Source organism: Piliocolobus tephrosceles, chromosome 15 (genome assembly GCF_002776525.5).
Source record: "Piliocolobus tephrosceles isolate RC106 chromosome 15, ASM277652v3, whole genome shotgun sequence".
NCBI classification, from domain to species: domain Eukaryota; kingdom Metazoa; phylum Chordata; class Mammalia; order Primates; family Cercopithecidae; genus Piliocolobus; species Piliocolobus tephrosceles.
Window position 1 is genome coordinate 50,252,097 of NC_045448.1, and position 12,471 is coordinate 50,264,567.

General features: G+C 36.0%; 1 protein-coding gene across 23 annotated transcripts in view; it reads right to left on the minus strand.

Moving 5' to 3' along the window:
• The window catches only part of NRXN1 (neurexin 1), a 1,127,593-nt gene that overhangs the window by 22,151 nt on the left and 1,092,971 nt on the right, over positions 1-12,471 (minus strand). For 14 of the 23 annotated variants that reach the window (XM_023223864.3, XM_023223880.2, XM_023223874.2 and 11 more), the window contains one exon: positions 2,839-2,926. In XM_023223864.3, the coding sequence (XP_023079632.1) occupies positions 2,839-2,926 (88 nt within the window). The remainder of the gene's footprint in view (positions 1-2,838; positions 2,927-12,471) is intronic. The other 9 variants (XM_023223881.2, XM_023223877.2, XM_023223879.2 and 6 more) reach the window with 1 other exon arrangement.

Sequence of the window (12,471 nt, forward strand, 5' to 3'; positions counted from 1 at the left end):
CACATAAATAGAACCAATTTCTGCCAAAAGATTCACCTCCATAAGAAGCATGGAAGACAGACTTGAAAAAAAAAGTAATAGGGAGTTGGAGAGAAAAAGCTAATGTAGAAAGAGATTTAACATCAGAAATTGAAAGAGACATGATTCATGACATACATTATCAAGACCAGGGGAGATAAGATCACAGGACAGGTTTACAGTGAATGATCCCATTATCACAGAATAATATGAAGTTCTTGCTTTAACAGGAACTGATGAATTGAAAACTGAAGAGTGTGGAGGGACACGGAGGGACATGTGGAAAGAGAGAAGAAAAACTTAAAACAAAGGCAGAAAGATTCCATGAGTATGGCAATTAATAAGCTGCTACTCACTTTCCATTGTGTTATGATATTTAACAAAGCAGACAAAATTCCGGTGAACAAGGAGAAGATGATGGCAAAAGGGTTACCCCATCCCCCTTTTCTCTCCTCTATCTTCTTCCTCCACTATCTTGTTCTCAGGTCTAGTGTCACCAGAGCAAAAGGCAGTAAACCAGTCTATAAGGAATGGTTAATCAGACCTATAAGCAATGGCTCAAAGAACTGGATCATTCAGCTGAGCTCAAGAAGAAAAAGTGACAATTGTAAGTGCAATTAGTTACTGTGATTCACTAGGTACTCAAGGTAAGGATTCTGCAAGAAGGGTATGATAGCCTATACTTAGACAGTAAAAGAGGGATTCAGCAAGACCTGTAATTAGTAAGAACTTCAACAGTTTTCATCACTGTATTAATACTGTGTAAAATACTGAAAAAATGGACTGACCTCAAGAAAACAGTAATTGGGAAAACAAAATCAACTATACATAACACATACCCCAATATACAAAGACCAGACTTTGTTACATGGACAAATCATGCTAGAGGATCTCAGAGAAGAGCTAGAAAAAAGAATGTCCTCGTATGAAAGATTAACACCAGGAAGGTTGGACATGTGAGCACAGAAGAAATGGGGAAGGGAAATTTGAGGGTGGGAAAAGGCAGAGAGATGGGACTGATATAATGACAGAAAAGTGATAGCAATGATTTTCTTTTGTTGTTGTTGTTGTTGCTAACTAACAGAGAGATTTAGCATACCAATGAAAACAAAGGCAAGATTGTAGTAAAGGAGCCTGGGATAGTGCCATGATGTGACTATATCTGTCACGACAACCAAGAGGGAATGATTGCAGAGGTCAATGAGCTGGGAGAATGGAATGGATGATTGTGAGAGAGCTGATCATTGTGAATGACAGATGTTTCTGGGGGCTGAGAATCCTGACTGGCACTGTGCAGCCCGGAGGAAAGAGGACCAGAGCATACCCAGCCTGGTCTCCCATGCCTCTCCTGTTGCGAGGTGACTGCAGAGCTCCTCCCCGTCCCTGGCACTCAGCAGCTGCTCTCTAAGGGCTAGAGTCAGTAGTTACAATCAGTGGGGGAAGTGATCTTCAAATATTCAAAATGAGATGCACGATACACATCCCAATTTACTCTAAAGAGCAGATTTACTCTAAAACTTTACTCTAAAATGTATTCTTCACAAGAATGCAAATTCATTGCTTTCTTGTGACATGAAATTCTCCTGGGATTCCAGGTGACGTCAACAGACACCACTAGCAGACAGTGGCTAGTCCATATCCACCTCACTGATTTTGTTAATGCAAACAATATTATTATTGTTATTATTATTATTATTATTATTATTATTATTATTATTATTACTATTTTGAGACAAAGTCTCACTCTGTCACCCAGACTGAAGTGCAGTGGTGTGATCTTGGCTGACTGCAACCTCTGCCTCCAAAATTCAAGTGATTCTCATGCCTCAGCCTCCCGAGTAGCTGGGATTACAGGTGCACACCACTACCCCTGGCTAATTTTTGTATTTTTGGCAGGGACGGGGTTTCGGTATGTTGTTCAGGCTGGTCTCGAACTCCTGACCTCAAGTGATCTGCCTGACAGGTTCGCAAAGCGCTGGGTTTACAGGCGTGAGCCACCATGGCCAGCAAAGAATATTATTGGATTTAAATACTGCTTTACAAAAGCAAAACAAAACAAAACAAAACTAATGGAAATGAGCCTAACACTTGAGATTATGAATATCTGGAGTCAAATCTAGGCTCTGCTTCATTTATTTTTCAGGGTCTACAGCCACCACTTAATGGTATAAGGGCTGAATGGTAATATTATTTATGTGTTACTCACATCAGAAGATGCAAACATATCATAAAGAAGTAAAATGCTTCAGCTTGAATTTTAGGGAAACATGGCAAGACTCAAATATTTCTCTATTAAATATATCAAGGACTCTACCTGCTGTTTGTTTTACTACTGCCATAATACTCTCACTTCCAAAATTGAGAAATATATCACTTAAGGTAATTTGCTGACAGAGTGAGTGGTGGGGACTTTTTGTCAGCAGAAAGGTCAGATAATTTTGCACAATGTGCTGCAATTTTTTAGCTTTGTAATTTTGCTATGAGTGACCCAAGGGAAAGCTCATTATACTGTTCCACACAAAAATTATGTTGTGAGCTAATGGAAAGTGAACAGTAAGGTAGCAGCCTTGTGTGCTATACCCACTGCTTTTTCTGAAATACATAATCTTGGTGTGTTTTGTTTTTATTTTTAATTTTTTGCAATAAATGTAGAAAAATTTATGTAAAAAGTCAGAGTCCTCATTTTACAATCAACCATTGTAAGGTTGATTACCTAGGAGAGTAGCCTTCTAGACATGAATGTAAGGCCCTTCTAAGGAATATAACATGCAACAAAGATTCACAGTAAAGCCAAGGAAGTAAGAAAAAAAGTCGACTAACCTAACCCACCTGAGCTCGGCTCACAGGGGTCAATGTCCTCATCATCGCTGGGACACTCTGCTGAGGCCACAAGGATGTCATCTGTGGTCTGCAAAAGAAACACATTCAGTGGATTAATTTAAAGAGTCCTAACAGACTCTCTCATCTTTGTCTCATTAACAAGTGCAACACACCTTGTTTATCAAGAAACCAAATTCACCATTTCCCTTTCTAAAGACACAGAGTTTAAATTTTACATCCTTCATAGAAGTAACTGCCTATTTGTGAAAACTTGATTACACCTTAGTTTACATGAGGACGTAGAAATGGTGACAGCCAACTTGTCGATACCCATCCACTCAGATGCAGTTAGAAGCTGCATACAGTATCATACAGAGGTTTAAAACAATCTGGCAAAAACAGATGATTTGAAATGTATTATAGCCTGGAGAGCTACAACGTATGCATCACTGGGCTTTATGTAGTACTTGTGCTTGGCTTCCTAAAAGCAGAATAGCCATAACCTTTTACATTCAGGACTACATAGAGTTTGATGAAACTTTGAGATATAGTTTGTTATTGTAGGAAACACAGATTAAGTAGAGAATTAGATAGCTCTTTCATTGGTGCACAAAGGCAAGGAAATACAATCCATTTAAGACACTTTTCCATTTTCATTATGATTTCACACTTGAAGCTCATTTTTGTAATGTTCAGATAGCAGGTATTTCTTCCCCATCATCCCTTTCATCATTATGGTTTCATAATAAATGAAAAGTGTATTCAAAGTGGGGGAGGGGAAGAGGTGACAGTTTTCTCTGTGACATTCTAGTTGCTTCACTGCGCTTATAGCAAAAAAGATAACTATCACTGTAATAAAAAGCAGAGTGTGTAAATCCTAGCAGTTAGTCACATAATCAACATATTGATAAGCACGAAAGGTTGTTCTTTATTGCTGCTTACAAGCTGCAATAAATTCAGCATACATACTGCATGGAATTTGTAAAGGCTTATATCAGAGTTGGCTGTGCTAAGGTAAAACAGAGATTCCAATGTATACAAATAAATAAAAATATCTCATTACATCTACTAAGGACTAAAGAGATTAGAATTGTTCGAACAATACTCAGAACTGCAACACTGATACAGTTCTCATTTAAAGGTGGAATTAAAATAATATAGAAAACAATAAAGGTCTTCAAAGAAAAAGCAGAAATACGATATGAGCACCTAATATTAAAGGAGCACCTAATATTGTCACAGATTAAAGTATAACTAAATAATTTTTAAGAAAGTTGTGGCATTTTGAAAAATGGAGACAAGGGGTGATGCACTTTTATAGAAAGTATTAGGCTTAAAAATCTTTCAGGTGCAGGGTCTTTAAGAACAAAGAATTTGTTCAGATGCAAATGTTTTACAATATAACTTTAAATAAGCAGAAATCTTTAAATAGCATTTTAGATGGTTTCATGTTACTCTGCTCTTAATTCTTCTGAGACAATTGGGAGAGTTTCTGGATTTATGCATTTTGCTGCTGCTATTTTAGAAAGGGAAGTTAAAAATACTGGTTTTCCGGGAAGTATAAGTCTTTTTTTTTTAATTGTTGAATTTATTGACAAAGTTATTCATAATATTCTAACTTTTTATTCTTCAATGTTTGTGGCATTTGCAGTGCTAACTCCCCTTTCATTCCTGATATTTGATAATTTGTGGGCTTTCTCTCTCTCTCTCTCTTTTTTTTTTTTTATTATACTTTAAGTTCTGGGATACATGTGCAGAATATGCAGGTTTGTTATATAGGTATACACATGCCATGGTGGTTTGCTGCACCCATAAACCCGTCATCTACATTAGGTATTTCTCCTAATGCTATACCTCCCCTAGACCCCCACCCTCCGACAGGCCCCAGTATGTGATGTTCCCCTCCCTGTGTCCATGTGTTCTCATTGTTCAACTCCCACTTATGAGTGAGAACATGGAGTGTTTGGTTTTCTGTTCCTGTGTTAGTTTGCTGAGAATGATGGCTTCCAGCTTTATCCATGTCCCTGCAAGGGACATGAACCCATCCTTTTTATGGCTGCATAGTATTCCATGGTGTATACGTGCCACATTTTCTATATCCAGTCTGTCACTGATGGGCATTTGAGTTTGTTCCAAGTCTTTGCTATTGTGAATAGTGCTGCAATAAATATACATGTGCATGTATCTTTAAAGTAGAATGATTTATAATCTTTTGGGTATATACCCAGTAATGGGATTGCTGGGTCAAATGGTATTTCTGGTTCTAGATCCTTGAGGAATCACCACACTGTCTTCCACAATGGTTGAACTAATTTGCACTCCCACCAACAGTGTAAAAGCATTCCTATTTCTACACAACCTCCAGCATCTGTTGCTTCCTGATTTTTCAATGATCACCATTTTAAATGGCATGAAATGGTATCTCATTGTCATTTTGATTTGCATTTCTCTAATGACCAGTGATGATGAGTTTTTTTTTCATATGTTTGTTGGTCGCATAAATGTCTTCTTTTGAGAAGTGTCTGTTCATATCCTTCACCCACTGTTTGATGGGGTTGGTTATTTCTTGTAAATTTGTTGAAGTTCCTTGTAGATTCTGGATATTAGCCTTTTGTCAGATGGATGGATTGCAACAATTTCCTCCCATTCCGTAGGTTGCCTGTTCACTCTGATGATAGTTTATTTTGCTGTGCAGAATCTCTTTAATTAGATCCCATTTGTCAATTTTGGCTTTTGTTGCCATTGCTTTTTGTGTTTTAGTCATCAAGTCTTTGCCCATGCCTGTGTCCTAAATGGTATTGCCTAGGTTTTCTTCTAGGGTTTTTTATGGTTTTAGGTTTTATGTTTAAGTCTTTAATCCATCTTGAGTAAATTTTTGTATAAGGTGTAAGGAAGGGGTTCAGTTTCAGTTTTCTACATATGGCTAGCCAGTTTTCCCAACACCATTTATTAAATAGGGAATCCTTTCCCCATTGCTTGTTTTTGTCAGGTTTGCCAAAGATCAGCTGGTCTTCAAAGAATTAGAAAAAACCAGTTTAAATTTCATATGGAACCAAGGAAGAGTTCATATAGCCAAGCCAATCCTAAGCAAAAAGAACAAGGCTGGAGGCATCATGCTACCTGACTTCAAACTATACTACAAGGCTACAGTAACCAAAATAGCATGGTACTGATACCAAAACAGATATATAGACCAATGGAATACAACAGAGGCCTCAATGTAACTCTTAATGTCAGTGAAGATCGTTAGCAATTGGCATGATAATCACGTAGGTATCTTTTTAAGGAGAAAGCTTTAAAAGCAAAGACCCATTCTCCTTTTGGCACAACTAAATCTTGCTGGGTAATATACAAACAGACTTGATAATGACAAGTTATTGAATTATGTAGCCTTGCCAGTCAATTGCTCCAATTCACTCCAGAGGAGACAATCAGCCTTTTTTTTTTTTTCCCCTGGGACCAACATCTAGTGGACAGCTACCTTTATTCTCAATTTCAAATTAATTTCAAGGCTACAGACAATTTCTCATTTTCTTTGAGGAATGTTAAATATATTGATGAAATCAATATTGTGTTGTTGTTCCTATTGGTGTTTTATTCTCATTAGAGGTAGGAGGATGTAAATAAATTCTTTAAGCCAATGGCTCTCACATTAGCAGTGATATTGCCACCTTTTCCTTCCTCCACCTGGAGGGACATTTGGTAATGCGTGGAAATATTTCAGGTTGTCACAGTTGGAATCGTGAAGTCTGCTACTGTTGTTTCCTATTTTTGACTGCTAAGTATTTTTTTCTCTCCTCCTTCTCCTCCTCCTTTTCTTCCTCCTCCTCTTCTTACTCCTCCTCCTCTTCCTCCTCTTTCTCTTCCTCTTCCCCTTTCCCTTCCCCTTCTTCTTCCTCTTCTTCTTCTTCAAGCAAGGTCTCCACTCAGTCTCACTGTGTTGCCCAGGCATATCTAGAACGCTTAGCCTCAAACAATACTCCTACCTCAGCCTCCAGGAGTGCTGGGATTATAGGAATGAGCTACCACACAATGCCTAAATATTATGAAATACACATGACAGTTTGAAGACAACAATGATCTAACCTGAAATGTCAACAATGCCAAAGTTGAGAACCCCTGCTCAAAACATTGAAAAACAGTTCTGTGTCTTATTTTTCTCATAAAAAGTGGACAGCATAATAGTATCTATTGTTACAAGGATTAAATCAGTACATGAAAAGTACGTAGAAGGAGACAGCACTGTAAATGTTTATTAAAACTTTCAATATTATTATCAACATTTTCTTCAATATTTCATGAATGTAACACCAATTTAATGTTTTTGCCCTATATTTATAAATAATATAATTATAGATATTAAACTGAAACTTGTACCTATGAATTATTCTTAACTTGAGGTCTCACGTTAAAATTTGTATCAAAATACAGTAGCTATATTGGTATTTTGTTGAACTAAGTACCATCTTTTACTGTCTAGGTTCAAACTCTGACCTTTTAGAAAGCAAACATCAAATATAAACTTAAAAAAAACGCTTCTTAAAAAAATTCACGGGCTACAACTGTGTGACTCAGTGGGTAGTGTTTCATGCAGACTAAATTATTTAGGCAATACGAGTTAAGCTTTGTTTTAAAAGTTGACTTATTTTCTTTTGGAACAATTCTACACTAACCAGAAAGTGTGAGAATGTTCTCAGTGTTACCTTCTGCAAAACACAATTCCTAAAATAACAAAAGATGTCATACAGTGGTACTTCCTATAGCCCTCTTATAGTAGAAAAAAATAACTACAAATGTGACTTTTTTGTAAAACTGTATTTTACTTTTTAATATAATTTCCCTGGTATAATGAAATACGTTCTTGATTTTCATATATGTTTTTCCTCCAGAAATTAAAAAACCAGCAACAATCTTGAGAATAAAAGACCTCAAATCAATAGATGGCTTGGCAAAAATCATCATCACAGTATGAAAAATCAGGAAGTGGCTCAAGTGTAGGGGAAAAAATCAAATTTCACTTTAGAAGCTAAATTACCTGCACAATTTTCTAGCCAAAGCTGTGTAATTTAAATTTAATTCACTGTGTTTGGAGCTGCCTCTCTATGACTTGCTGTTGAGAGAGTGGTAGAAAGAAACTCAAATATGTCACATTAATCAATTATATTCTTTAGTATTTTTCCTGATGTTTATAACCTTTTTGAGAAAAGAGACAACCTGCTGAAAAAGATAGAAGCATGATCAAGCAGAAGCATTAGCTTTACATAACAGTCCATTTAGATGAGTGTCTCTAACTGTGCATTTAACCACCCACAGGTGAAAGAGCTATGCTGATCTTCCTTAATTCAAACTGGTCTGTACATGCACATGGTAAGCATCTCTTCTTGTTTAAAATGTGCGCTAAAATTTAGGCCTCTATACTTTTAAGAAGAAAATGATTTGAACGGAATTCAAGAAATAAAGGCTCTAAAACTTAATCCATCCTTTTTTATATTTGAACACAAATATTTTATCGGGTTTGAGAAATACATCATCAGGATGGGGGCAAAATAATGCTCTTAATGCTTGGTAAGAAGGTAGACCAATTGATTTAATACTCAGGGATATTAAAAAGAGGGAGCATTTGGTTGGCTGGAATTTAGAGGAACACAGATGGAGTTTTGTTATTTTTTCCTCACTTATAGGAAGCCTTTTATTTTTCAACATCATTAATGGTGGAATTTTCTGTATATGCATTTGCTGTCACTTTTAAAAGTATAGCCTAATTGAATATCTGTGTGGTAAAAATGTACAAGGAAAGCATGAATAAATCCAGTATGTAATATTATATCCCTGCTAAGAATAGCATTCCAAGACTTTATTCCTTATGATAAACTGTTTTCCTGAAGACTAATATATTCCAATGAAGACATTTAGAGAAAACTATACTATTAAGACAAACCTGTTTTGTAAGGAAAAGAGCAATTTCCAATTGTAAAATAGGATTTTCACTGTCAGTATATGATGCCCACAAATGAACCCTTGATTTATTCTAAAATTTTAATTGAAACTTTATTTCTAAACAGCAATAATGTATCCTGCTATATATCTAAATATAAAGCCAAAAAAATTGCCTCAAACAATGACATAAGCATTGTATAACATTATTTAGCCTAATATTTAACTGTTGCGACTGATATTTAGACTGAATTGATTAATGGGTCGAGGACAGTGCTAGCTGAAATATGATATCTTTGGTTAACTGATGGGCACTTGTTCTTGCTGATACTTTTCTATATGTAAAGCTGCTTTGGAAGAGAGAGAGCTCTCAAGTGTGGTCTTCATGACTGAATTTAACAGTTTCTCCAGAAAATATTTATCACTAGGTGAGGTTCCTTGAAAAAAAAAATTAACAGGATTCAGGATTAGTATCACAAATTCCCAAGTAAGGTCCAACCCATTGTACTGATAACCTATGGAGCAAGAATTTTCTAGAAGGTAAGGGAAGTCATAATTCTCACCAGAAGGAAAACCTGCAGAAAATAAGCCACTTGTAATGTGTATATAGGTATGATTCCCAAATTGTAGTCTATTTGATTAAATCAAATCAGTAAAGAAATATATCAAATTGGCAATTTCAGTTAATCAACAATCCTATTAAGGTACAAGAGGAATTTAGAGGCTGCCTAGATCTTATTCTTGTCTCCACTGTCTCAATGACGTTGCCTCGATTGACATCATAAAGATTTCAATTTCATGGCACACTATTTAATAAACATAAAAATAACAAACTGAGATCCAATATGTGGCGGATGAATTTTACCTCCAGCACAAGAATAACAAAGATAGTGAGGCCCAATTACTCAACAATGAATACAAAGCACCTCATCTATGCATAGCATTTTCTGATAGGCATAAAATATGCCCAGTACATATCAAGGTATAAATTGTGGTTCTGACATGCAAATAATTTATTGTTTCCTCTCTGTTCTGAGGCAAATGAACAGATAACTCTTTAATATAAATAACAACGAAGTAAATTCAAATAGCTTATTTTTCTTGGAATGTAACAATGTTCCCATATCCATTACTTCATTTACAATTCACCAATAGCATCCTTATCTGGAATGTAGATGGAGGTACTATTATTCAGAGTGTTATAGTTAAGTGTCTGCTAAAAAAATACTCATCTGTACACTCATCTACCCAATTTGAATGTGTGAACATTGGCTTTCATGAATATGTAGAGCAAAGCTCAAATATCCCTGAAAACAGCCACTTTCACATTTCTTTAATGTTCTTTCCCAATTGATGCCCTAGGCTATTACAAAAAGTGACCATAAATCAGCTGTCTGCTTGGGAAAAAGGCAGACTTGAAAGCCATTCAATTTTCTTCAAATTTTTTTCAGCTGTTTAAAATGTATTCAATGGTTCCAGAACCATTAAAGTGGGTTTGAGTATAAGACCTCTGCCATGGTAAAGAAATCACATCTTACTCAATCTAACGTTCATTTTTATGTACACTTGATACTGGTTCTCCCAACAGGCAAAACTCAAAGGAAAATATAGGAATGTGGAAATAATGTCATAGAAATATAATTTAATTAAATTATGGGGAAAATAATAAGACTGAATTTTTGAGTAATCAAAAAATAACATCATTTTAGCAATCTTATTAAAAATAGAAAACCTACAAATAAGAAACCTGCCATTAGGGAACTTGAAATTAAATTTATGTTTAAAAATATACTTTTTACTACTTCTTTATGCTACTGATGACTTCTATGCTCATATTGCATTTCCATTGTTAGCCAAGGCAATGTAGGAGGACTGGCAAAATAAATTAATATGAAGTTTAAACTTTCAGGAAGCCATGGAACAGTCTATTTTTCTGAATTCTCACTAATTAGAATTTGGGAATGTCAGACCTCCGAAGACTGCTGGTAATGGAGTAGAGGTACTGAGTGAGTGATCGACTGTGTTTCTCATCTCTTTGTTTCGCTTTAGGACAAAGCACCTTCTGAAATAATTTTGGCCATTTCCAAATTAAGTAAATACTGAAAGATGTTTACAAATGTAAATTTAGGCTTCTAGCTGTATCAATATGAATATCTAGTCCTATGATGGATTAGTCACACAGGTTGAAATGAAAAGTAGGGTTCTAGCTGTATCAACATGAATATCCAGTCCTATTAATGGATTGATGGACTAATTAATAGATTAATTAGTCACACAAGTTGAAATCAAAATCCTTTTTGGTAAAAGGCCAAAATAAAAACAGACTTCATGATTGTAAAATGCCCATGATGGATAATTTCAACTAGCATGACTTCAAATCCAAGCTTTCATTGTTGCCATGTTAGGGAATGAAAACATGTTTTAGTTAAGCAGTCATATATCTTCTTTTATTATTATTATTATTATTATACTTTAAGTTCTAGCATACATGTGCATAACGTGCAGGTTTGTTACATATGTATGCTTGTGCCATGTTGGTGTGCTGCACCCATCAACTCATCAGCACTCATCAATTCTTCATTTATATCAGGTATAACCCCCAATGCAATCCCTCCCCCCTCCCCCCCCATGATAGGCCCCAATGTGTGATGTTCCCCTTCCCGAGTACAAGTGATGTCATTGTTCAGTTTCCACCTATGAGTGAGAACATGCGGTGTTTGGTTTTCTCTTCTTGTGATAGTTTGCTAAGAATGATGGTTTCCAGCTGCATCCATGTCCCTACAAAGGACGCAAACTCATCCTTTTTTATGGCTGCATAGTATTCCATGGTGTATATGTGCCACATTTTCTTAATCCAGTCTGTCACTGATGGACATTTGGGTTGATTCCAAGTCTTTGCTATTGTGAATAGTGCCGCAATAAACATACGTGTGCATGTGTCTTTATAGCAGCATGATTTATAATCCTTTGGGTATATACCCAGTAGTGGGATGGCTGGGTCATATGGTACATCTAGATCTAGATCCTTGAGGAATTGCCATACTGTTTTCCATAATGGTTGAACTAGTTTACAATCCCACCAACAGTGTAAAAGTGTTCCTATTTCTCCACATCCTCTCCAGCACCTGTTGTTTCCTGACTTTTGAATGATTGCCATTCTAACTGGTGTGAGATGGTATCTCATTGTGGTTTTGATTTGCATGTCTCTGATGGCCAGTGATGATGAGCATTTTTTCATGTGTCTGTTGGCTGTATGAAGTCTTCTTTTGAGAAATGTCTGTTCATATTCTTTGCCCACTTTTTGATGGGGTTGTTTGTTTTTTTCTTGTAAATTTGTTTGAGTTCTTTGTAGATTCTGGATATTAGCCCTTTGTCAGATGAGTAGATTGCAAAAATTTTCTCCCATCCTGTAGGTTGCCTGTTCACTCTGATGGTAGTTTCTTTTGCTGTGCAGAAGCTCTTTAGTTTCAATCCTAAGTCAAAAGAACAAAGCTGGAGGCATCACGCTACCTGAATTCAAACTAAACTACAAGGCTACAGTAACCAAAACAGCATGGTACTGGTACCAAAACAGAGATATAGACCAATGGAACAGAACAGAGTCCTCAGAAATAATACCACACATCTACAGCCATCTGATCTTTGACAAACCTGATAAATACAAGAAATGGGGAAAGGATTCCCTATTTAATAAATGGT